The sequence below is a fragment of the Arvicola amphibius genome, chromosome 3 (genome assembly GCF_903992535.2).
Source record: "Arvicola amphibius chromosome 3, mArvAmp1.2, whole genome shotgun sequence".
Classification (NCBI taxonomy): Eukaryota; Metazoa; Chordata; class Mammalia; order Rodentia; family Cricetidae; genus Arvicola; species Arvicola amphibius.
The window spans coordinates 83850145-83877260 of record NC_052049.1 but is presented as its reverse complement, the minus strand read 5'-3'; the positions used below and the strand labels follow the sequence as shown (position 1 = coordinate 83877260).

The window sequence follows — 27116 nt, the reverse complement described above, 5'->3', positions numbered from 1 at the left end:
GGAGGCAGAGGCAGGAGGAGTGCCAGGACAGCCAGAGCTGCTACACAGAGATACCCTGTCTTGTAAAAACAAACAACAAAGCAAACAGCTGCTCTAGCTATGTTTCTGGAAAGGCGTTCACACACACTGAGATGTGTAGGGAAAGTACTCACTGCATCAAACTTTATAAAGCAAAAAATGTGAAATAAAATGTTCACTAACAGAAGAAAACTACAACTACAGATCAGTAACAGGAAGGATAAAATTCAGTAATGTAATATTAAACACTCACTTACTGTCCGTGACACACAGCGATTCCTGACATACTAAGTATCTTCTATGGATAATACAGTCCACAGTAAAGCACATGGAATGATTAATTCACAACCCAAATAATGTTTCCTAAGGGATATGAGGAAGCAGATGGGATGCTACAGGAATGGCACTGGTCCACGCTTCAGTGTCTGTTAGGGTCACTCTTGTGTCTTGCCTATTCTGGGCACACACTCTTTCACAGTTATTAATCTTCATGAACTGGCTTCAGTCTGAAGTCGCACAAAGCAGTGTGACTCCTCCTGAACCCATGCTGGTGATGTGAAGCAGTCAGGCCTGTACTAAAGTCCTGCACATACAGATCTTGAGAACCTCGGTGCTTTACTTCAGAGTATTTTTACCTGTTCTGATGGATCACAAATAAGTTAAACCACGAGTTCTCATCTTCCTTCGGTCTCAGCATGGTCACTTTTTTATTGACAAACATCCGATAGAGCCTTTCATCTGGAATGGACCCTGGGGAGGGACACAACACTATTTTAAACTTGTTTTCCTACTGTGGACATCAATAATAAACAGGCTTTACTTCTAAATTATGCATTTCTCAAAGGACTACATTTTTCTGTTCAGATGTGTATCTGAATTCTGGAATCACATGTATAAATGGTATTACTAACAAGTGCCCCAGGTTCACGTACAACAGCACTCAGTCGCATTCAAAGAACACTTTCCACTTTGGAAATCAGGGTAGCATGCAGAGAGAAATGAGTGAATCTCCTGTGCCTGCATTCCCACTAGGATGTCGAGCAGCACCACCGCCAGCCCTTCACTACGGATGTAAACGTGCTTCTCAGCTATGATACACCACACAGCACGCACAGAAATGAACACTAAAAGGGATGAGATTTTCTAAAACACGTTTTAAAGTGTAATACTACTATATATACTGAGTTTGTGCTTTTTAATAATTTAATGATTTTAAATAATTCTTCCCATATGCAGAGGTTTGTCTTGGTCTGGGTAGAAGACACCAAGAAAACAGTACTAAGTTGTCATCATTATGTTAAGAGGAAAGGCCAAGACATGAACACAGAGAATAACTGTGGAGCTGGAGAGGGTTAACCAAGGCTGCTACTTCACATTAACAAGAGAAGAAGAGCCAGTGACTGGACGCACAGAGACATCTGGATGTACAGAGGAGATAGGGAGTGGACACAGGTCGGGCAAGCCCAGCATACAAGGCTGTGCTGGCAGGAAAACCTGAATGTAAAGCACTACATATGTTGGTAAAACCTGAAGACACAGGCTGAGGGAAGGGTAACTGCTGAGTATGTTGTCAATGTGAGGGAACATGTGTTGCTCCAACACCCACAGGTATAAGAACTGTGGGGCGCACAGGGACAATAGGCTCCAGATGGGCATCACTGAAGGGAGATGGTGGAGGTGGGACTCTGAGAACTTGAGCACAAAGCATATTCTTTAGGTTTAGGATGGAGCAGACACCAGTTAAGGAGGACAGAATAGGATGGATAGCTCGAGAGGAAAATGGATCACTGAAGGGGCTGCCCCAGATAACAGTGAAGACACAGTTCATTGTAAGAGCAAGCCATTTTTCTGGAGATACAATGCCCAATACTGCAGACACTAAAACTGCTAATGGCTTTTTAAAATTGTCTATCCTCTTCATGTTCTATCTCAGATTCAGACATAAAGCACAAGAAATGGACTTTACATATTATTTCTAGCTTCAAAAATACTTGAGATACAGGGGCTGATGAAACGGATCAATGGTTAAGAGCACTGACTGCTCTTCCAGAGGACCTAGGGCTACATTCCCAGCACCCACATGGCAGCTCACAACAGTTTGTAACTCCAGTTCCAGAGACTCTAACACCATTATACCAATGCACATAAAAATAAATTTTAAAATACAAAAATGTATTTGAAATATAAAATATACAGAAACTTTTAAATGTATTCCTTAAAAACAGAGTTTAGTTTTTCATTCATGTATAATAAAGTCTAGCAAAAAGGTGTTCCTACAGAAAACTAAAGAAAAGGAAAACAGAAGCCAGGAGTAGTTGTGCACATTTTTAATCCCAGCACTCAGGAGGCACAGGCAGGTAGATCTCTGAGTCTGAGGCCAGCCTGGTCAAAAGAATAATTCCAGAACAGCTAGCGCTACATAGTGAGACCCCTGCCTTGAAGAAACCAAAACAAACAAAAAAACAAATTAAAAAGAAAAAAAGAAATGGAAAACAATGGCACTAACAAAGCAAAGTGTGTGTGTGTGTGTGAGAGAGAGAGTGTGTGAGTGTGTGTGTGTGTGTGTGTGTGTGAGTGTGTGTGTGTATGTGTGTGTGTGTGAGCATTGAGCATGCCCATGAGATGGGCAGGCTGAGACAGAGGTCAACCTTGAGTGTCCTTCTTGGGTGCCATCCACCTGACTTTGAGGACAGAGCCTCCAACTGGTCTGTAGTTTCCTGATCTGGCTATGCTGGCTGCCCAGTGAGCCAAAAGGATTTTCCCTTCTTTACTTCCCCAGTGCTGGGATTACAAGCACATAATAGCACACCCAGGGTAAAGCAGATTTCTGAATCTGCTTTAATAATAAGATGTCAGTTGTAGAATAGACGCATATGTGAGCCACTAATGCATGAGATATATAAATAATTTTCTACCAGTCACATTGAAACAAGTAAAATAGCAAAATTAATTTTAACGTATATAATCTGTTACTACTGGGTCTTCCTATCTCTTATGTCTAGTGTATCACAACTCAGAGTAGCCAGATTTCAGTCTCACAAACCAAAAAGGCCAGTGCCACTGTACTAGACAGGATGCTCTGACCTCCAGTAGACTTCGATGATACCAAAACGCAGTTCTGCTAAAGAGCATGCCCTTCTATCATCCAGCTTTATAAAAGTGACTCTAAAGAAAAGTCCAAAACAATAGGACGGAAGCAGAGTTTTGTTTGTTGTTGTTTTCTGCCAAAACTGCCATTAAGTATGAATAGCTACTGGTCCTTAGAAATACCAAAACTATTTTCACCAGAGCATTCCACCATCTTTTAGAGTTATCAGTAAGGAATAATCACAATTGTCTGACTTCTCCCTCTTTGAAAGTTCCTTGGGTCCACACCAGCTCTAAAACTGTATTTGCAGACTCTTCACACAATTATTGACTGAAGGGGACAATGGAATCCCATCTGACCTAAGGCCATCACCTACCTAGGCCGTACAGAGCGAGTTTCGTGCTTCCTTTCTGCAGCAGAACTGGACTAATGTCAATCTTCTCCACAGACATTGACCGTCCAAAGTGATTCACAAACCCAGCACAGCTTAAAATATCCAGGGCACAGAGGGCATCTGCCTGTACAAAAGGTTTAAAGAGCATTGAGTTTGACCCCAGAAAAGGATTGTCTGGGTGAGAACCATCCCACCGGTCTACGGTCTGGGTGATCACCACACTCCCACATCAAAAGCACACTCTGTAGACTACAGGATAAGTGTGTCTTACTCACAAAACTTGGGATCAAAGTGCTTTCAGATTTAGGGTTTTCTTGACTTTAGAATGTTTGTGCAGATCTTACACCAGGTGAGAATTCCAAGGTGAAAATCCAAAACCTAAAATGATCTAAAACCAAAAACTTCTGCAGCTCAACTATGAGGTTTTCTTTTTGTGGCACTTTTAGCTTAATACTTTTTGAATTAAGGACACTCAACCCTTAATTACAAAAACAAATCACAGCAATGTCTTCTGAAAACAAAGTCCCAATGGTAAGCAGCTGCTCCCTTCTTCCAGCCACAGACCCCCAACAGCGGCTAAAAGCGTACAGCAGAGCAACGCTGGTATCTCATCAGTATCATGATGCCCTGGCCACTGAATCCAACATCAGCGGTGAAGTAAGTGCCTTGGAATCAAATGGAGTTTTGTTTTTTGGTGGGTACATATATGACCATAGACTTATCAAGTGACAGGAGAAAACACAAAGGTACTTTGTATTGGGATGTCCAGTGTTCCATATCAAACAGGGAATAAAATAATTGAATCTAGATTTAAAAATACTAAAGAAAAAGATCATTTTTTTTTTTACAGTGAGAATCCAGGAGATCAAGGATGCTGAGGAGCTCTAGGTAGGCAGTCACCCCTACTCCCAGCTAGTCACTGTTAGCAAAACTCCGAAGAAACAAAAGCAAGGCCCCAGCAGGCCCTGGATCAGTGGCTACTCCAGCTACTTACAGGCTGAGGTGGGATCACAAAGTCAAGGCCAGCTTGGGTAACTTACGAGATCTTGTCTCGAAATACAGTAAAAAGAGGGCTGGGGAAGGTAGAGTTGCCACCTGGCATGTGTCAGGCCCTGGTTTCCACCCTCAGTACTGCAAAGAAAAAAACAGCACAGCTCTCTCCTACAAGAATTCTTACTCCACATTCAAAATCAAACAAAGAAATCTAAAAACGTAAACAATAATAAATTGACTTCATTGCTCAATCTGACTGCAAATTATTAAAGAAAAAAGGGATGCTGCTTTACACTAATCCAATGTCATTCTGAAGATTCCAACAAAGTGTGTAGTTACCCCTGTGGGATCATCATGGTTGCCATGGATACTAAACACCGGAATGGAAATGTTGAGATTGCCATCTTGATAGTTCACCCATGGAAACCTTGAAAGAAAACAAAGTGAAAGTCTCTGTAAGGGATAAAGCTGTTTCCCTAAAACGTTCCTTCCAAGCGGTTATGCACTAGGCAACTACAAACACTTGTCTGCAGACAATCCTAGTCAGTGCAGGAAATAAACTGCTAAATTAAAAAGTTTGAAAGTATAAAGTGTATGAATATCTAAGAACAGACAGCTGATAACTGGGAAGTTAACAGGCCTCTAAAATGTCTAACTGTTGTATAAGGCTTCTCCTGATAGCTCGGAGGAGGGGAGAAAACAATCCGGGCTCATATAGCGGTGTTGCTGCTCAGGGTTTTGGAATCCAAAACACCAAGAACATAGCCTATCACCAGCTCCATTGCCTTCCCATTTGTGATTTAGTCCCTGTCCATCCCTTCCCCCAGCCATCAGGCTCCTCTTCTCTGTGACAGTAGGGTGAGCCATTTCTATTATGGCTCTCAAAAATTTTATCTATGATAAAAGTACATTTTTTCCTTCTTACATGGTAAGACAATATGGCTTTCTGTCCCTGCTTAACCTACTTTGAACTCTTTCTACAGAAATCTTGTATGCAAAGAGCTCCCTTCAGTTTTTGCCAGCTGCATGGCTTACTGCCCAAAGCTGAAGCAGGTCCTCACCACTTAGACTCTGTCTGGTCTTGTTTTCCAAGTGATACCACAGTGAGTATGTACCAGAGATTGTTCCTCAACCTCAGCCACATGGTTTTAATCAATCCTTTCAATCTACACCAGCGGGTCTGAACTAGGCCATAGCTCTAATTAGCTAAGGATCTTTTAAGAAATCATTGCCCATGCCACACTCCAAGAGACTCAGCAGTTGGCATGGAGACTGGACATGAGTACCTGGGAGTCCTAGGTAACTGCAATGTGTACCGAGGACCGAGAACTGTCTGCCTATCCAGTGTCCATGAGAAAAACACTTCAGCCAGCTCATCTGATGCCTTAGCAATGAGACAGCCACTCTCAACAGGCATTAGCGCTGTTTCCATTTCTGTGCAGTATGTATACTCTCTGCCTAAATTTTATAAACTAATGGACTTCCTTAATCAACAGAAGGAAATATTCATTTAAAAAGCAGCCTTTAATTTCTATTGAGTTGCAAGTACTCTTCCTCAGTGAATATGATTTTTAAGTTTGCTCTGGAATTCTTTCAGTGTAACTATATTTAAGAAGACAAAGGTATCAATCTTTTTTTTTCTATCTCCTGTGATTTTTACATGACATCTCAAATAAATTCAAACCACAAATAGTTGGTATGAATTGTATGAAAGAGTGGGTAGCTGATTAGTGGGAAGTTAACAGGTCTCTAAGATTTAAAATCTTTGTAGAAGTCAATCTTTACAGCAAGGAAAGAGATGCTTTTATAGAGTCCTCTACCTACAGACTTTCTTTCATACTTAATAATTCCTCATAGAACTTTCACTGAATAACGGGTATTTTCCCCAAGGTGTGAGCTCTCACCTCCATTGAAGACTGCCTTTCTTTTACCTGAGGCTCTTTCTGGAGTTCCTAGTCTGTGCCACCTCTCTGTCAGTTCAAGAGTCACATTTTTAATTACTTATAACCTGATCAGGCTACTTGATCTTTCCTTATTTCATAATTTCCCTTCTGTGTCTGTCCATTTTTCCCATATGACATAAGAAAACCAGAACAGGAAAGAACCAGAATGCAATGGAAAGAGATGAAGTAAAGTTAGTGTTCATATCAAAATAGAGAGTAAAGGGGGCTGGAGAGATGGCTCAGAGGTTAAGAGCACTGGCTGCTCTTCCAGAGGTCCTGAGTTCAATTCCCAGCAACCACATGGTGGCTCACAACCATCTGTACTGAGATCTGGAGCCTTTCTCTGGTGTGCGGGCATACATCGAGGCAGAATGTTGTATACATAATAAATAAATAAATAAATCTTTTTTTTAAAAAATAGAGAGTAAAAAGATGAAAGCATTGAGGGAAAAAAAATAGGAAACTATTGTTTGAAAAAGTAACAGAGTCTGGCGGTGGTGGCGTACACCTTTAATCCCAGCACTCAGGAGGAGAGGCAGGCAGATCTCTGAGTTCAAGACCAGCCTGTTTACAGAGTGAGTTCCAGGACAGGCTCCTGTCTCGAAAAACCAAAAATAGAAAAGAAAAAGAAAAAGTAACAGAATTTCTGAAAATAAGACAGGTGGGGGGGGCACACACTTTGAATCACAGCACTTGGGAAGCAGAGGAAGTCAGATCCCTGTGAGTTCAAATCCAGCCTGGTCTACATAGTGAGATCCAGGCCAGCCAAAAGTATATAGTGAGACCCTGTCTCAAACGGGGGGAGGGGGGGTAAAAATGAATTTCCTAAAATTGCTAAAAAAAAAAATTCTTAGATTAAAACAGAGGAAATGCTGGGAACACGGCTCAGCAGTAAAGTGAGCCTGGCATGGGAGGTCGTGGAGCAACCCCAGCACCACTGCAGGAACAAGTGGACAGTAATGCGTATGATGAAACCCAAGCAGATACAGAATTCAACCCACAGCTAAAGGCTGAGGATAACAAATGCCTCAGTCACCCGAGTGCTTTCTTCAGGCTGAAGACTACTCTAGGCAGTTTTCTTGCTAACTCAATCTCCATAACTTATGTACCTAGCACGAGTAAGGAAATGACGTAGTCATGTGACCATTAAATGGCAGAGCCATGCTCTAAAGTGAAATTATCCAGAATCTATGCTCTTTGGGAACTGGGGAGACAGGCCAGACAGTGCCTGAAGTTGATGCATGCCCACACAATCCTCCTGCCTCTGTCTCCAAAATGATGAAATTATGTGCGAGCATAACCACATCCAAGGAATCCATGTTTTTAACCACCATGCTTCACTGGCTTTCCAACAATTAAACTAACAACAGATTCAACAGCAATAAAAATAAATAAATAAGTAAGTAGGAACTCATCACTCACATATGCCTAAAGAGAAACGACTTCAGGCTGGGCGGTGGTGGCGCACACCTTTAATCCCAGCAATTGGGAGGCAGAGGCAGGCGGATCTGAGTTCGAGGCCAGCATGGTCTATAAGACCTAGTTTCAGGACAGGCCTCAAAGCTACAGAAACTCTGTCTCGAAAAATGAGAGAGAGCGAGAGCAAGAGCGAGAGAGCGAGAGAGAGAGCAAGAGAGAGAAAGGACTTCAGAGAGCAGGTACTCATGCACGGTAGTGCACACCTGTAATCATAGTTAGCAGAGACAATGAGGCAAGAAATCATGAGTCTGAGGCCCACAGGGATATATAGAAAGAAGCTATGGAAAATAAAGGGGCTAAGGAAGGAGCTCAGTGACAAATACCTGTGAATACTCGGACATTCCTCCCTCCAGAGGTGGATTTTAACCCTCTCCCATTGAGTATGGGCTGCCTTAGGGACCCACTCCTAACCAAGGGCAATGGAAAGAAAAACAGCTTTGCATTGGAGAAACCTGAAGACATCTTAGCCTAATGACCAAGGTCAACAACATCAGTGAAGTCTTGGAGAGGTCATGTACATCTAAGACAAGGCTATCAGAAAAGCCCTTCGCTTCAGTGATGGTCTTCCCTAGCCCACAATCCCTGTCCAAAAGAAACAAGAGAGAAAAGCAAATGAGAGGTGGTCTACAAACACTAGTCAGTCGGTACCAGGGCCATCAAAGACAAGGAAAGAAGAGAATCTGACAGCATGATGACAAAGAACACATTTCACTAAAATATACTGTGGTGTCCGTACAGTACTGAAAAAGAAGACAATGACTTGGGCTGGGGATATAGCTCAGAGGTAGAGTATCTGCTTAATACACATAAGGCCTGGGGTTCCAGCCCCAACGTAGGCAGGTTTAAAAAAAAAAAAAGATATCTTTACTATATAATGCTCTAGATTACTATAAGGCCTCCATCAAAACTATATCTGGCCACAACAACAAACCATAAGCACAGCCAAAAGAAAATGACTGGGGAAAAGCCTAAGCCTTTTACTAAGCCTAAAAAATGGCTTAGTAACTAGCATATGTAAGTAACTTGCACACATCATGTCAAAAAATATATTAAAAAAAAAAAAACACTACCGAGCAGTGGTGGCACACACCTTTTATTTCAGCACCTGGGAGGCAGAGGCAGGTGGGTCTCTTCAAATTCAAGGCCAGCCTGGGCTATTCCAGAGAAACCTGTCTGGGAGGGAGGAAGGGAAAGAGGAAGGAAGGGAGGGAGAGAGAGAGAGAGAGAGAGAGAAAGAACAAAGTTTTAAAGTAGAAAAAACAAAAGCAAACAAACTCCGGAAGAAAACGAAGAGGATGAGAGATGTAAGAATAAACTGAGGTCCAACATTAGTTCAGAAATACAAATTGTTGGGCAGTGGTGGCACACGCCTTTAATCCCAGCACTCGGAGGCAGAGGCACGTGGATCTCTGTGAGTTCGAGGCCAGCCTGGCCTACAAGAGCTCGTTCCAGGACAGGCACCAAAGCTACAGAGAAAAAAAAAAAAAGAAAGAAAGAAAGAAATACAAATTAACAATATACAGAAAATTCAAAGAACTGCATCTGCTATGAAAACTGCCTAGAATAAAGGCAAAAGAGCGAAGAGATAATATGTTGGTTTCATCAACATGACGCATCTAGAGTAACCCGGGAAGTCTCAGTGAAGGACTGTCTACTGGCCTACGAGCATGCCTGTGGAAATGTTCTTGTTCATGGTAGCTGTTAAGGGAAGCCAGACCACTCGGAGCTAGCTGAGCAGTAAGCACACATGTATTCATTCTCTCTCTGCTCGACTGTGGAAGCAACTAACTGCTTGAAGTTCCTGCCTTGGTGTTCCCAGAACGGTGGGCTGTAACCTGGCATTGTAATTCAAATAAACCCTTTTCTCTTCAAGTTTCTTTGTGGGTTATTTTGTTAGAGCAATAAGAAGCAGAACACAGATTTATCTATTATGCAGAAACCACGCCCAAGGAAACCTTTCCTCAAACGGAAGTGTACTTACCTACTGAACCCAAAGTTGACTGACTGGTCACTGAGTATCTCAAACTGCACAGGGCGGTCACCCATACAATACTTCCTAAGCAACTCCAAGCAGCTGTGCAGGGTTTTCCTTGAGGGCTTGTTTTCATGGAAAAGATCACCACCTAACAAAATAAAATCCACCTAATCAACAGAAAACAGTGTTATAATTGGTAAGTTTAAGGTAAAAATTATTTAAAGCACAGAAGAGATAGAAAAAAGATTTCATAAAAAAAAAAAAAGATGTGGTCACTTAAGGCCTCCCCTTTCAGAGACCAGCCTTGGCAACATAACTGCTCGATTTTTAAAAATGGGAGAGAACAGCCTAGTGGTGTAGTTTGGCCTGCCATGGATGATATCCATGGTTCAATCACAGTACAAAGACATGGAGATAAACAGAATGGAACAAAGATTGCTAGCTTTAATAATTCAGAAGACACTGAAACACAGATCTCTATGGCTGCACTAGTCAAAGGAACTTTAGTAAATCATATTCAGGTTCAGCTTTAATGAGAGACTCTCAAAAAATAGGGTAGAAAGAACTGAGAAAGACATCTAACATCAACTGCTGGCCTCTGCATGCACACACGAACACATATACCAACATGCAATGTGCCTTGGCATGTGTGAGCACACACACTCCCAAGCCTCTCTCCCTCCCTCCACCAGAGCTTTAAAATATCAAAGAATGTCAGGCAGTGGTGGCTCGTGCCTCTAATCCCAGCACTCACGAGGCAGGGGCAGGTAGATCTGAGTTCAAGGCCAGCCTGGTCTACAGAATAAATTCCAGGCCAGCCAGGCCGAGGTAGAGAAACCCTGTCTTGAGGGGTGGGAGAGGTGGGGAATCAAGGAACAAAGAAACAAAATAAAAATAGCTGGATAACAAGGGTCTGTATACAAGAAAACTTAAAAGTCAAGAATTTAGATTTTAAAATAAATAGTAAATACAGAAAAAAAATCTGAAAGACAAATATAATACACACTTGGACAGGCCTCCTGAAGTTTCTCTCACCTCAGGGAAAGAATCAGCTAAAACCAGCACATTCATCCAATTTCTAAGAGTCCTAGAGCTGCCTATATCCTTTCAAGGTGCAAATTACAGAGTTTGAATCCACTGGGGAAGACCAAAGAGTTAATCTAAACTTAGATTAAAATTCAATGAATTTCTTACTGCTAGCAGGACGACGACCTTAGAACCAAATTGAGAGCATGTCACAGCATAAAGGGTTAGAGGAAGGGCACCTAAAGGTGAGCATTAGATCACCTCTCTTCAGCAGGCTCCAAAGCTGCTTGGAACAACTGCTTTCCTCCCCTTCACTGTCTCTCACTCCCATCACACAGGACAGAGGACACTGCTTTGCCCCCTTTTCCAGCGGCTTACAAAAGCCAGAGCAAGCACGTGACTATCTCGGCAGGCACACCGCTCTTTCAGTCTTAGGTCACAACTGGAACATCATTCTGGGGAGGACACAGGCGCTAGGAGCCCCTGGGAATTTTAGGGCAAAGATCAACAACCAGGGGTGACTGGTACAGAGCTCAGCTTTCTTAGGTATTACTAAGCAACAGAAAGACTTCGCTGTCACAGAATCTCTCCCACAGGGGAGCACAAGTAAGTGATGGGTAAACAACTTAGTCATTTTACATGAGGTCATTATAAAAAAGCAGCATAATGTCAGAGTGCTCGGAGGTGTAAAGAAAACCTCTTCAAAAAGGTAAAATATGGTGACAAGTGTCTATAAGTCAGCATTTAGGAGGGGAGGACCAGAATTTCAAGGTTGCCCTTAGCAGTGACTTTGAGGCCAACTTAAACTACATGAATGAGAATCACAACAGGTTAGTGCATCGTTAAATACCCCATGTTTCTAAATTTGAAGGTTATTTGCCAAGGCAATTCCTGCTCCAATTATGAAGACAAAGTACTCAAATTCTTAAGCCGGGCGGTGGTGGCACACGCCTTTAATCCCAGCACTCGGGAGGCAGAGGCAGGCGGATCTCTGTGAGTTCGAGACCAGCCTGGTCTACAAGAGCTAGTTCCAGGACAGGCTCCAAAGCCACAGAGAAACCATGTCTCGAAAAACCAAAAAAAAAAAAAAAAAAAAAAAAATACTCAAATTCTTAAGTATATTGACATTTAGCCAGAAAGCGTGAGTGCATGAGGTCATGCAGTCAACTCTAACTTAACAGAAATGAGGCTGCTACCCAAGGAAGTACAGAAGAGCACACACAAATGCAACCAAAGCTCACTTCATTTTCCAGGGCAAGTCTTAAAATTTCATCAAACGTCACAAATGTATCATTTCCTCTAACTGCATCCTTCTCCATAAATCCAAGGTGAATATCAGTGGCAACCAGGATCTTAAATGTGTCTTCATCGTCACTGCATGAAAAAACAAAATTCAATGCGATTCATTAAAAGGATATTCAAGCAAACAGAGACCTAAACATAAAATAAATTAATAGCAACTATAAAGCAAATCATTTTCTAGCCTTAGACGTGGCATGAAAGTTTGCAGTACTTAACAGGTCTTTAACGTCATGGCTCTCCACTTCGATTAAACACAGAGCAAAAGTGAGTGACATTTGTAGGTGTCTGCTATAAAAATTCATAGCCTTGATACAAACAGTTTTATACACTCTCAGATCTGTTCCCCACTTTGCTAAACAAAAAACCAAAGGCTTTGCTCCCTTGCTATTATCTGACTGTACATTTTTCTCAAAAAGTCATTTAAAAGTCTTCCTCTAAATTTAAGAGATTTTATACAAATATAGTAGTTGCTTACATTCCAAACCCTGAAAATATCTGCTGACTCTGCTCTTTACACAGTTTTTCAATAATAAATTTGACCTTGTCACAAAACAGAACTGTTCAAATCCAAATGAAATTTGATAAAGGTGTTTCCATGAACAGCAGCTTAACTGTTATTAACACTCACTAAATTTAGCATTAAGTTTAGTTCTTTACGATACTTTCATAGTTTAGATGTAATCTCAGTCCCCACAGGGAAAAAGGCAGGCAAAGTCACTATCTCTGGAAAACAAGAAGGCCAGACACAGAGATAACCCACTCACTACACTGGCAGGAGAATCAAGACAAGAGAGCATAAAAAAGTCAGGCTCTCTTCACTGGACCACTAGGAATCCAAAGTGTACTCTGTACGCAACTCCACAACTCAGAAGCTCCACCAGCTGCATGCAAGGGGTCATGGATGCCCCACAAACTTCTCAGCTCACAGCTACACCCTTCCAGAGTGTGTGTATTTTCACATAAATTCTCTCAGACCTCAAAGGAGCATTATTATTCTAGCTAAGCAAACAAAAAACCAAACAAGGCGAGTCCAGGAAATTGCTGACCTTCCTAACACCACACAGCTAGTTCTGATGGAGAACTTGAAACCAGAGGGGAAGATTCCACCCATGTTCAAGCACCCACACCTAACTTCTAGAGTTCTTTTATTGATTTCCATTTCATTCAAATTCATTCTAATTTACTCAATATTAAAGCAACTTCCTCTAAAAGATTACTTATAGACTTAAGAGTTTAAAACAAACCAGAAGTGAGTTTTCCTGCATGGCCAGGTAATTGCTTACCACACTCCTCTACAGCTCCCAACTATCTCTCTGCTTAGAAGTGTACAGGACTAGCTTTTAAGCACGTCAGGCATGTTTTTGGTGACATTCTATTCATTATCAAGTTTTGTTGCTGTTTTTGTTAAAGTGTCCAGTTTTCTCTTAAGATCGTCACAGTTAATGAGTCAGTCTTACAGTGGATCTGTGGGGCTCATTTTTACGGTAGAGCTCTTCTGGGGCCAGGTTCCTCTCCAAGTACGCTGGGGGTCTGTGTTCAGGTATGTCAGAGAAGTCACCCGATCCAAATTCTAAAGATAAATATCAAAACACACATTTTATAATGGTTGCACATATTTCACCAACGGGAGTTCAGTTGCAGGGTAGGCTTCTTAAACAAGCACTGGCAATTTTGGGAAAGACTAGTTTTCATCTTCAACACTTACTGTAATTGTTTCATGACCTAAAGGTTAAGTCACATCCTCGAATGAGGCCCTAACAGCAGTATCATGACTACTTCTCTCCTGCCTTCCTCATGAGATTGGGTAGTAAATCCCTGGGCAGAGAGGATCAGACGTAATTCTTTGCGTGCATACATTTAAGCTACACTACCTAGGGCTTTGGAGAAGAGGCCACCACATACACTGAACATTAACAGGGCTTTAATGGAGCAGCCGACATTTAAAGCCAGAATAAATAACCAAACACGTGGTCTGCGTGGAACGACTCTCAGAGCCAAGGTGACAGAGTAGTGACTGCGAAAGCGGCGCTGCCACCGCGGACGACCCTCCACCCGAGGGGCTCCGGGCCGGAACGCAGAGCCCGCACCCCTCCCGGTCCACCCGGCCCACCCGGCCCTTCTTCCTCAACGGCCCCAGGCGCTAGGGGGTTCCGCCGTGAACCCCCACGCAAAAAGAGTGAGGCCTAGGTTACCCCAACCTGGACTCGTCAGAGCCCACCGGCGAGACCACGGATCATCTCCGGCTCGGGGGAAACAGAGCGGGAATGCCCAGAACCAGAACACCGCGAGCAGAATCCTGAATTAGGCGCGGGACAGCCGCCGCCGTACTTCTCGCGAGACTCACTGGTGACGCCGGCGTCACATGTCCTCCTTGCTCTCTCATTGACTAAAGAATGGCTCCGCCCCCACAAGGAGCCAATCATTGTCAGCGGAGGGGAGAACCCGGAAGCGATGCTCTCGGTGAGGTTCTCGGTGGAAGGTGAGGCGAGCGTCCGGAGCGGCGGGGCGGGCGGCCGTGGGTGGCGGGCCACGTCGTAGGTAGCGCCGAGGCAGCCTCTTCGGTGTGGGAATCGGAAGCCCTCCCGCTAGACCGGAGAGAGGCCTCTCTTCCCTCTTCCCCTGACGAGCGCCCCAGGATCCCCGGTCACCACTTGTGCCTTACTTTGTGTGCTGATAGAACCGTGAAGAGAGTGGAGTAAAAATAATGTGGAACGTTGAACTAAATCAGACCCCGGAAGGTCCTGATGCTGATGCAAGGCAACTCGTCTTAAACTGTCAGAGTCTTAGCGCAGTCCTCTGAAATGGGACAGGGGGCTCCATCTCACTGAGATGAGAATTGGAACAGTTCGTATCTCTCTAAAATGGAGTGTTGCCTTTAAGTTAGGGAACGCCCTATTCCTCCATAATGGTATGCATAAAGTTTCATGCCTTAAATCAGGAGATACATTTGGGTTTTATTTTTAAATATACTAAGACAGTTATATGTAGCTTACATCTGGAACGGTAAAGTCAGAGTTAATATGAGTTTTCATAACGAAAGGTGTGGGAAGGAGGCTGAGATCTGTGCTGTGATGTTTTGGTATTGACATGTTAAGCATTGGCGTGACATAGTAATTTTAGAAAATAGTTTTAAAATGAAAGGAAACCTTGAAAACTGCAAGAAAATAGTTCTGATCGCGCTCTTAAAAAATGACAGACCGATCAGACCTTAGAAACGTCAGTGGGATTTTTATATTTTACAATACAGCTATAGACCCTAGGACGTTGCTGGTCATGATTTTGGTGCTCTTGTCACTAGTAATGAAGCTTACTAGGACTTTATTCATGTGTTCAGAATGGTGAACACATAAAATTAAGTAGAAAAAACCATGAGGAGTATGTATAACTGATGAGTCCTTAGAGGCCATTCAAAGCAAAGTTAAATGATAGGTCTTAAATTTAATGATACAAATAGTTCTTAATGGAGGTTACATACAAACGGCACAAAAATCTGAGCCGAAGATGGCCTATCCTTCAAAGGTTGATGGCAGAACAATGTAAGACATAGCACCTAAAAGAATAGACAGAGAAATATAATCGGCTCAACAGAGAATGAAAGTTGTAACATTTGAAATTAGCAATGAAAAATGGCAAAGTTCAAAAAATATAGTTAAACTGATAAATGGTTTTCAACGTACTTCTCGTTTTCTTAATTGAGTCTTACATTCTGGTTAACTCTTTAAGCTGATGTCAGTTTATAAAGTAATATGGCAGGCTACCAGATTAAACATCTCTGCCCACAGGAAAACTCTAATCTTTTAGTACTGGGTGAATTACAATCCTTCTGTGTACTGAATGTACCTATACTCCATCTGTCTTAACATACCTAAATTAATAGATTAAAATTAAGATAGTTATTACCACTTACATAGTAAAAAAAACATTTTTTATAAAAGATAAAAACTATAAATGAGGGCTGGAGAAATGGCTCGGCGGTTAAGAGCACTGACTGCTCTTCCAGAGGACCGGGGTTCAATTCCCAGCACCCACATGGCAGCTCACAACTGTCTGAAAATCCAGTTCTATGGGATCTGACACCTTCACACCAATGAACATAAAATAAAGATAAATAAATCATAAAAAAATTTTAAAAAAACTATAAATGATCATAGAGAACAACAGAAACTTCTGAAGTCCAGTAGTTAATAAATCTAATGGGTTTTAGGAGCGAACACCAAAGACAGTATGACAATTTATCTGTCTTGTTTGCAAGGTTGGTATCCTGTTGATGATGCCTAGTTACCAGTGTCTAACATTGTTGTGTTTGTGTTTTCAGATCGGAACGACCAAACAATGCAGATGTAATCTGTCTATAGAAAGACTGTCCCCTAGTGCTTGAAATGCTTTTTTAGAATAGTAGCAAAAATGGAAAAAGAAAAAGTAAGGGATGAGGAAACACCAGACCCAGAAAACTCTTTGGACTTTTCTGAACAGTTTAATCAGCTTGAATTGTTGGAAACCCATGGACACCTGATTCCCACTGGTACGCAGAGTCTCTGGGTAGGCGATTCTGATGAAGAGGAGGAACAAGAAGAAAAACACGAAGAATGGTATCAATTGCAAGAGAAAAAAATGGAAAAAGATCCAAGCAAATTGCTTCTTTGGGCTGCTGAAAAAAATCGGGTAAAAAAAGAAACCATTATATAGTTGGAAAAGCATTTGGTTTGGAGCCCAGATACCTGGTCCTGACCTCTGTATCTTTGAGCATAGTCGATCATTTCTGGTCCTTTTAATTTCTTGTCTTTAAAAATAGCAGCTTAATACTTTTCTCATTTATGTAGGAATGTCAAATGAAATAGTACATATGAAAATGTACAGTACATTATACACTGACTAGATGTCGGGAGGTTTGGGGGTAATTATAAACAACCCTCTAATTAAATCACTAGGATCACTCCACAGGTGAGTATTGCTAAGGATGGGTAGGTGGAAATTAACGTAGATGACTGGTCCATCAAGTGTCTTACTGCTCTATTTACTCCTCACAAAGTCCTACGAGGAAGGCCAGGCAGATTTGTCATCCAAACATAGTACCCCAAAATCAGTTCTTCCCTCTTGACCATTTGTGCTTAGTTTGCAAAGTCCTCCCATGTGTGTCAGTAAACTGAAAGCTGAGAGGGTTTTACACTCTATGATTCTTTTCAATCCCAAAGCACAATGTATTCTGTCAGAGGTCCTTGATGCCCAGCAACATGACATGTCTCTGAGCTTGTCTGGAGGAACTGAGCTCTTCAGTCTCTAGGCTGCTTTAGCATCACTTTATTCTGCTGTTAAAAGGGTTTGTTTGTTTTTTGTTCCTATGCCATGTAGATTGATATACTGTTATAGGAAAGTTAGGTTTGCTTTACAGGTGAAATAGAAAATACAGTTAAACCTTTTGTTCATCTAGGGTCAAAGCATTGGACAATAAGCATTTATTAGAGTGGGTTAAATGTGTGGTGTGATATTCAGAGAGTCAGATTCTTGAGATGCACCAGAATGCAATGGGCTGTAACTTGTTCATTAATCAGTTACTGTCTCCTCCTTTAGGGAGAATCTTAAAGTCTAAAGCCACTGGATGATGTAATTGCCTTTGTCGATTGTTTTGCTTTGAGTTGGACTTTTTTAAAGTTCTCTTCCTTTTTTCCTTAGCTTGCTACGGTGCAGAGGCTACTTTCTGAGAAGGCCACTGAAGTGAACACTAGGGACGAAGATGAGTACACCCCTCTTCACCGAGCAGCCTACAGTGGACACTTAGATATTGTTCGTGAGCTGGTGGCTCAGGGGGCAGATGTTCATGCAGTGACTGTGGATGGCTGGACACCACTACACAGTGCTTGTAAATGGAATAACACCAGGGTGGCCTCCTTCTTACTTCAGCACGATGCAGACATCAATGCCCAAACAAAAGGCCTCTTGACCCCTTTGCACCTTGCTGCTGGGAATAGAGACAGCAGGGACACCCTAGAACTCCTCCTGATGAATCGCTACATCAAACCAGGGCTGAAAAACAACTCTCAAGAAACCGCTTCCGATATTGCCAGGAGGACAAGCGTCTATCACTACCTCTTTAAAATCGTGGAAGACTGTACCAACTCTTCACCTTCGTCTTAATGGCTCCAGTCATTTTCTTAAGCTTCAAAGTACCAGTGCCTCCTATGTATGAGATGTAAAATATCCCCATATACAGAGAGCAGATGTCTCACTACAGAAATTTTGTTGGATGAATCACAGTTTTCTTTCAAGTGACCTGCTTGACCTTGGTGTCAAAATGTATTTGAGAGGTGTTTGGATGCAGCTGTGGTGAATGCCATAGAGCTTGTGATTTTTATCAGAGGTAATTTTAACTGGACATGGGTAATAGAGAAGCTAAGGATATTTTTTTGGTGCTGATCCAAGAGAAAAGTATTTTTAAATATCCTATACCCTGGGTCTTTGTTCAGTGTTTAACATATTGACTTGTATTTTTATAAGCTAAGATAACTCCAAATTTTCATCTTCAACATACTGGTGCAGTTCCGCTGTCTTCTCTGCATCTCCAGTTGCTTTCATTCTAACAAGAAACACTAACAAATTTGTGACTTACATCTTCGTAAGTTCAAAAAATAGTGAACCATTTAGGTGTATTTTTAGGCCATTCTGAGGAAAGCAGGGAGATGTTTAATCCTTGAATGTTTTACACTGCCTCCCCCACCACATTCCTCATAATCCTGTGGACAGTCCTACCTCACCCTCGTCAACCCAGGTGACCCTTATTGTTATGGCCAGTCAGTGTCACTTTGACATGCACAAAACTGTACCTTGGTCCAAGAGATTAAAACTGCCCTCCGAAGGGTTCGCCCGTCTCTCTCTCCCTGATGGTTTGGGCACTACTTACCTAGACTTAGTGAGTTCCAGGAAATGTCCACCACTACCCCTCAGCCCTCATTTTCTATAAGCCATGACAAAGGCAAAGGAGCACAGAATTGCAACAGTGAGGGGTGATTATCATAGGGGACCCGAACAACAAGTGGCTCAGGCTTTCTTACAAAAACCAAACAACAAGAGAGGAAATATGGGTAGTGGCACAGCATAAACAGAGTAGAACTCTGACCGTGCAGAAGGTGTGAGTTCTTCTTTAACTGGCATAGAACTGCACTGGATCTGTGGCACGTTTGTTCAAGTTCAAGCTGCATTAACTTTTCTCTTCCTGGTGCCTGCAACATAGTTTGTGATGGACTCCCTAGCCCCTCTGTATTCCCAAAGGGTCTTCTCACCACGAGAACTCGAGTCCAAGGGAAAGACGAGGGGCTCATCCTCACTGTCAGCTTAGATTCACCCAGCAGTTGGCCTCTAGTGTGTCTGGAAGGGAGTTAATAGAAAGGTTTAACTGAAGAGAGACTGCGTGTCCAGGTGTGGGTGGCACCGTCACATGGGCTCAAGTCCCAGATTAAATAAAAAGGAGAAAGCAAGCTAAGAACCAGCGTTTGTGTCTGCTTTCTCACTGGGTACAGTGACAGCTACTTCACACACACTGCCTTGCCTTCCCTACCACAGTGACTGCCTCTTACACCATAACACTCAAGTGTTTGGTCACAGCGAGAAGAAAAACGGCTGTCCTTTCCAATGTCATTTGTAAATGTCGACCTAATTGGTCTTTTGGGCCAACCCACATAAGTCAGTCAACTGAGATTCAACAGTGGTTTAATCAGGTGTGTGTGGAGCTGAAGGGAGGAGTCGTGTGAAGAGCATGGCTGCTCTTCCAGAAAATCCAGATTCAGTGTCCAGCACCCACACAGAGACTCACAACCATCGGTAACTCCAGTTTAGGGAGTGAAAACCCTGTGCTGGTTTCCATGGGCATCGTATTGAACCATGTGGTGCACAGACATGCAGAGAAAACACCCATATATATATATATATATATATATATATATATGTAAAATAATTATCTTTAAGTATATGTATATATAACAATTTATTAGAACAATATTGGATTATCTCTTGAAAACTAATAGCTGAATTGAATTATATGACAGTCTCAAAAATTAGGATAACTTCAGAAGATCTAGGATAACTTCAAAAGATAGGGGGCTTAAATGTGCCCTTGTTCTTAGTGTCTGATGCAAGGGCTTTGGAAGGAAGTGGAAGGCAGCTTTCTTTTCAGCCTGTCTGAGAAAGCAATAGAAAAGTGACAGAATGAACACATCTCAGTAGACTCAAGCAAGGCTGCATAGTTACCTGACGGTCAAGGAGCCTTTGACACTAGCATTATTTGGAAATGGGCTATGTATCTGCCTTTGTGTTGCCTTACTGTGTAAATATGGGGCCAAAGAAGCCTCTATGTTTAATGTTGGCTTTTTAAGAGAGTTCTGTGTAACCCAACTGGCTGTCGAGCCAGGGATGACAAACTGGTCCTGCCTCCACACTTTCCTTATTCCTAATAGGGAGCTGGCCTGACTGCTCCTGACAGAGAGCAGTGGGCATACAGACATCCATTCTGCTTGTTATATGCTTAAAAGAGAAGTCACGTCGTTATTATTTAGTGGAAAAAATTCATAGGTCCACAGCAAAACTAGCTGAGGTTGCCTTTCCAAGTCTGACAGTTCCAGAGAGCCTACCAGCCCACAGCCTAGCACAGTGATGTGATTTGTGGAGTTCTTTACTAGAGATCTGAGGGCACTACTTGTAGGTGATGGTATCCCACTACCATGGTAAAGAGGATTACAAGAAGCCTAGAGGCTGCCTGAGACAGCTCTCTTGTCAAAATCAAAGATTGGCAGTCACTCATGCACACGAGGAGAGATGATTGATAGTCTGACAGGTAGGTTACAGGCAATCGGCACCCTACCTGAAATGGCTCTAGGAAATGTGGAGCTGGCTATTCTCATCGGTGATGCCTTTAGGGGATGTGCATTTGCAGGATTCCTAGATGAATGTGTATGACAGAATACCTTCTCTAAATCAACTTGAGATCTGTTAAAGTTCAGCAGACAGAAAAGATTCAGTACGGACAATTGGCGATTTTAATTCCTGGAAACTTTCCTTTAAAACCTCAAAATTTTACCTCTGAGAACCTAAGTAGGGCATCGAAGTCAATGCTATTTGCATAGACACGTAAGCCTCATAAGTAAAGATTTTTCTCCCTAAGAGTCATAATAAACTAAAGAAAATGACATTAATTTTTAAGAAAATATATATGCAAACCAACACATCTAAAATGCTCATTTCAACATGAGATACATATTTAAAACCTGATAGCTCAGTTGATTAGGGCTTTGCCACCAAGCCTGAGAACCTAAGTCTGGTTCCTAAGTTTAGTGGCAGGAGAAAACTGACCTCTACAGGCTGTTCTCTGTCCCCCAACACATGCACATGGCACACACACATGAATGAATGGATGAAGAGATACAAATGCTATTTTTAAATTGAGATATTTTGCGTTTTATCATACATTTTCAAAGTATAGTGTGTTTTATAGCACATCTTGATTCACACTAGCCACACATGAGTGCTGGCTGCTGTGTGGAACAGACAGGTCTAGGTGCCCGACAATCCCGAGAGCAATGGGTGGCTTGTAACCCCACAGGAGTCACATGTCAGATACAGTAGCAAAATTACAGTTATAAAGTAGCAATAAAATAATTTTATGGTTGGGGTCATCACAACATGAGGGACTGTATTAAAAGGTCACAGCATTGGTGAACCACTGCCCTGGAAACTTTGCAGGGTAAATGGACAAACCTGAGATTAAGCCCTGATTGCCACTTACGTGTGACTTCAGTCCCTTTACCCTGTTGAGATGTTGCAGGGGATACATGCCATGTAAAGAAAGTACTTATTCATTACATTGTAGTTGCTGCTGCCAGTATTTCAGGAAGACATGCCTTGCCAGCCTGGGCATTTGTACCCTTGGAGACTGACGATAGTTCTTTCTCACTATAGTTTTCTCTCACACATTTCCAGTAAAATGAGCAGCATAGAGCTTTTTTCAATAATTCAAGCAACTGGACTTTTAAAAAAATCCTACCCCAGTTTCAAAGGCTCCAGCTATGTATCAAAGGTTTCTTCAACAGAAAAATTGGAATAAGCAAAATAAGAAAAATTAAGGAATAAAAAAATTAAAGGAAATAATTACAAGGACTGGAGAGAAATGAGATTCTGAGAGAAAATGTACCTATGGGGAAATGCCAGGTCTTGAATGGGTTATGACGCATTCTGCTTGCGTCTTCCTGAAGCACCCCAAATTAGTTGCCTCATTTCCCCCCTTTTTTAGGATGGGTTCCTGTTCACACTGAGCAAATGAGAAAAAATCCATAAAAGCATTCATTTCTGGTTCATCATTTTATCCATTGAAAATGCGGGTTCATTTAGCATCCTCATTGTGGACCTAATGACATGGCCGCTTCCTCCTGCCCATCTCATCACTGCAGCGAGATTTGTTGGTTCGAAATCGGCTTACTGAAAGGACCAGCTCCCACAGTCCAAACGCAACCTCATTTGTTTCGCTTTCCTTCCTTTGTAAGTACAGCGGGCTGGCTCAGCATTTCATCTCTGAGAGGCATTGTAGTCGAAACTGGAAACACTGGAGAATTATACTGAGCTCAGGAAGGACACGGACCCTTCGAGATGCCATGAGCTCCAGTTTCACACATAACTACCCTAACGGGAGAGTTTCATAATAAAAACAGGTTCTGAGAAGGTGGCTCAGAGGGTACCCGCATCCTGTGCAAACAAAAGGAGCTGAGTTTGGATCCCCAGAATCAGCATAAAAGTAGCATAATGGTACACAGCTGTCACCCCACACTAGTGGCAGGGTCAGCATGGGCCCGGAGCTCACCGTGGCCAGTCTAGCAGGGTCCCTGAGCTCACCGTGGCCAGTCTAGCAGGGTCCCTGAGCTCACCGTGGCCAGTCTAGCAGGGTCCCTGAGCTCACCGTGGCTAGTCTAGCGGAAAGGCTGTCTCTAAATTAAGAGAGACACTGCTTCAAAAGCTCAGGTAGAGCATGGTACAAGAATATATCCAAACTTGACTAATTGGACAAGGTCACATGCATGCACACAAAAAAAGTCCTTTCTGGGCCTGGAGAGATGGCTCAGAGGTTAAGAGCACTGACTGCTCTTCCAGAGGTCCTGAGTTCAATTCCCTGCAACCACATGGTGGCTCACAACCATCTGGTTGTGAGATCTGGTGCCCTCCTCTGGCGTGCAGGCATACATCGAGGCAGAATGTTGTATACAATAAATAAATCTAAAAAAAAAAAAGAGGCCTTTCTTTCCTAGGTTGCTTTTTGTCAGGATATTTTGTCATGGCAACAGAAATAAACTTAGGACAACCATTTTATACTTTAAAAATTAGTAATCATTGATTAGAGTTTAGATTTCTTATATTTCATTGCTGAACTCATTTAAATACATTCAAACACAAAGCTAAAATATATAGGAAAAGAGACCTGCCCAGCACGAGGTATTATTTGGGAGAAAATATTCCCTACTCCTAATTTTGGTATCTAGAAAATTTAAGTCAAATGAGTTTAGTTTTAGAAAATTCTAATTTCTGCGGTTCATTGGAGATCATAGCTACATATGATTTTGAATAGTTTGCATGATGGAAATGCAAATTTTACTATATAGCTGAACAAAGTTGCAATGAATTTTCTAGACCTGTCTTTTCAAAAAGGAAAGCTAAAATATTAACTGACTTTAAGTATATATTACTAGTTAGTCTGCTAGTACACAGAACGGAATCTATACCCTTTAACATCATCTTACAGTCGGTTGAAGACATAGAAAATCAGGAAAAATGCATTTACTTGTAAAGGTTTAGTAGGTATATTTTAAGATTTAATTTTATTTCACAATTGTATATGTGTGTGTGAGGGTGACTGCCCAAAGAGCCAGAAGAAGCCAGAAGCATGTGTCAGGTCCCCTGCAGGTTTGACAGTTGTGTCACTGACTGAGGTGAGTGCTGGGGACAGAGCAGGATACATTCTAAACACCTGAGCCCTCTCTCCCAGCACCTAGACTTTAAACATGGATGCCCTGGAACCACATGCGAAACACACATTTTATGTAGGTCACAGATGTGTTAATTTTATCTCTACCCTACTTCCATTTAAAATTCCATGCTATTTATCTTCTATGTAAAAAATTCCCCCTTTGTCTTAGTTGTTATGAGAAGAACATTTATCATAAGACTTGCCATCTTAAATTTTAAGATTATGAACAGAAGAGTGTCAACACCCACAGGCACAGTGCTGCCCAATAGACATCCAGAACACAGACATTTTCATAACCGATGCGCTATGCACAGTGAATGTCTCTCCTCCCCATTTCCCTCTATGTCCCACCCTGGAAACTTCCTTCCTGCCCCGCACCAATGAGCTTACTTCTTTTAACCACCTCACATAAGTACAACTACACAGTAAGAAGGCAATTTCACTTTGTGGCATAGAAACACAAAGAAGTAAAAGTCACTGTAGTGAAACCAGTTGGTGATTTACTGACCTGGTTTCAAGATTAGTAACAGAACAGCAGTGGGGGATTAGTGGAAGGCAGCCACCGACAGATAAAGCCGGAATACATCCAGATGAGGTAACAAGTTGACTTTTTTCCTTCAAATGAGTATTTCTCTGGGGGGGGGGGAGGTGGAAGAACTCACTTGTAGACAGCAGGACAAATCCTAGATTTGCCTAGCAACATGGTCAACAGTTGGGTTGCAGAATGGCTGGACGGGAATCTCATGGCTGGTTGGAACTTTCTACCTGTTGATGATGGCAGTATTTAGGCAGGCTTGACTTTCAAAAGTTATTTGCTTCCACAGTCCTTTGAGCAGGATATAGGTCTTGTACAGAAAGCATATTGTAATCACATATGTTTCTTTAAATGGTTTTGTGAGACAGACCCTCCTATAGGCCAGGTTGGCTTGACCTCATGGTTGTCTGCTTCTGCCCACAGAGAGGGCTGGGATTGCAGGTATGAGCCACCAACCCCGTTTTCAGTAAGGATGATTTCTGCAGGTAGACATCCAAGAATGACTAATTTTGTCCTTTTATTTTTTTATAGCAAGTAGGATACATGATGACCTCTTCCAAATTCTAAAAAGTATATTTTCTTGGAGGCTTTTTGGGATCTTGTAAGTTACCAAATAACTTCATTTTACCAATTCACTGGAGTTTTAAAATCCCAGGCAAAAAAGCCCTTCTAAGGAGAAGTGTCCCCATTAACAGACAGATGAGGGCATTAAGGCAATTGTCCCCCAAATTTAATCCACTTGGAAACATCTAATGAATTTGAAATGATGGCTACTTACTATAGAAGGATTGGCGGAGTCTGAAACTAACTTAGACAGTAGGAACTGAGCTGAGACACTGAAGCAAGTATAGGAAAACTCTCTGAAGAAACGCAACAGCAGGAAGCCCCCCCCCCCCATTACTTCATCAGTGTTCAAAACCTAAGCAAACAGGTAAGAGCTCTTGAGATTTGTTGTAAAACTAAAGAATCAAACATACAATGTTAAATATATCCACCTAGATTTATACTTACTACTATTGTCATGTAATTTAACATATTAACTTCGATAATACAATAGCATTTTTTTGCTAAAGACTGAGTACATTCAGGTTGTGTGTGTGTGTGTGTGTGTGTGTGTGTGTGTGTGCCTGCGCACATGCACGTGCGCAGGCGCACACTATTAGATTAAGTCTTTGGTTTTGTCTCCACCTAGTGGCCATTTTGGTCTTTTTCATTAAACTACAAAGACACCATTTTTCATTAAACTATCAAGTACCCCATTTTTACAGCTAAAATAGCATATTGTATACTTTTTAACCAATAATTTATACACAAAAGAATTTGAAGTGGCATACACATACATATCGTGATTGGAAATTTTAAAAGGCAAAGCCATAGAAGAGAAAAGAAATAAACTACCCAAGTTAACGCAGCTACTGCAACCAAAAATTTACCTCCAGGTTTTTGATGTTGGGGAAAAGAGGAAGCAAGAATTGTGTGATTCCTTATTATTTAATCAAATAAACGACATTGTTTTTTATGAGTAAAATTTCAAACAAGCTTTTGTTTTATAACTAAAATATGCTTAATTGTTAACTTGTGGAGATATACCATACACACAACAAAATTTAGAAACCTTGACAAACTATACAAAATGTACAAACCTTGCAGCTACCCTCAGATCAAGGTGCAGAATATAGTTGGGGGTCCCTAAAACCTGCTTTACACCCCTCAGTGTTTCCTTAAAGCTAGCCACTATTTTTACCTCATCGTCTACTTAATTTTTACTATACCATTGAATAATTTACAATGTACAACATCATATCTGTGGAATTCTCCCACATTTCTACATAAAGGAGTTTGCGCTTTTACCTTGTGATATTCTAAGAACACAATGATTAACAACCTTGTTTCTAATTCCTTTACTGGTCTTTGGTGCTCTGGTGAATGGTGTCACTGGGAGCACTCTACTGTGTAGCTTTGGTGCCCTGCTCCCCAGTTTAGTACATGTCTGATGTTAGGGCTGTGATATTAGAACATTCCTCTTTAATAAAAGCAGGAAAAACAGCTCTTCAAATTAGTCACATAAATTTACACTTTCATTTTTGACAAACTCTCAATGTGCTCCCCCAACTGGTCACAGACAATCCTGCCTAAACCTCCCTGGCCAGCTTAGCTGGCATCCAACAGTAAAGGATGAGAGCCCAGCGGCCATGAGCCCTCCTACGGTTGCTACTGTTGCGGAACCTGTTTCCTGTTTGGTGGTTTAGCAACCAGGCTAGCGTGGGGGAGGTAACAGCTTCTTGATAGCCGCTTCCATTGTTTGGCCCGGTGACAAACGTGTGGGACAGTGTCTCAGTGTCTGTCAGTCAGCTGTTGGGATCTCGTC

At 41.9% G+C, this 27116-nt stretch overlaps 2 protein-coding genes across 5 annotated transcripts in view; one reads left to right on the top strand and one right to left on the bottom strand.

Annotated features, from left to right (window-relative positions):
- Nucleotides 1-14556, bottom strand: part of Mre11 (MRE11 homolog, double strand break repair nuclease) — a 50006-nt gene extending 35450 nt beyond the window's left edge. Inside the window, exons 1-7 of one of the 3 annotated variants that reach the window (XM_038323752.1) lie at nt 14411-14556; nt 13676-13788; nt 12158-12290; nt 9897-10057; nt 4833-4920; nt 3483-3624; nt 654-768 (exon numbers count right to left, since the gene is read on the bottom strand). In XM_038323752.1, coding sequence (XP_038179680.1) covers nt 654-768; nt 3483-3624; nt 4833-4920; nt 9897-10057; nt 12158-12290; nt 13676-13695 — 659 coding nt within the window. In that variant the 5' untranslated portion in view covers nt 13696-13788; nt 14411-14556. Of the gene's footprint in view, nt 1-653; nt 769-3482; nt 3625-4832; nt 4921-9896; nt 10058-12157; nt 12291-13675; nt 13789-14410 lie in introns of those variants that run through there. The other 2 variants (XM_038323751.1, XM_038323753.1) reach the window with 2 other exon arrangements.
- A 27-nt stretch (nt 14557-14583) lies between these two features.
- Ankrd49 (ankyrin repeat domain 49) lies at nt 14584-18659 on the top strand. Of its 2 annotated transcripts, none has more exons than XM_038322984.1 (3): nt 14584-14697; nt 16534-16880; nt 17889-18659. In XM_038322984.1, exons 2-3 carry the CDS (start codon nt 16623-16625, stop codon nt 18348-18350), a joined length of 720 nt encoding a protein of 239 aa, XP_038178912.1. In that variant the 5' UTR covers nt 14584-14697; nt 16534-16622; the 3' UTR covers nt 18351-18659. The 2 variants fall into 2 exon arrangements, with proteins under 2 accessions (XP_038178912.1, XP_038178914.1); XM_038322986.1 differs by lacking the exon at nt 14584-14697 and adding an exon at nt 14708-15126.
- Nucleotides 18660-27116: the final 8457 nt, after the last annotated feature.

Excerpts from the sequence above, each read along its gene's own strand:
- Ankrd49 (XM_038322984.1), top strand. The coding sequence starts at position 16,623 with ATGGAAAAAGAAAAAGTAAGGGATGAGGAAACACCAGACCCAGAAAAC. Across the intron at positions 16,881-17,888 it reads GGGCTGCTGAAAAAAATCGG|CTTGCTACGGTGCAGAGGCT; the intron begins GTAAAAAAAGAA and ends TTTTTTCCTTAG.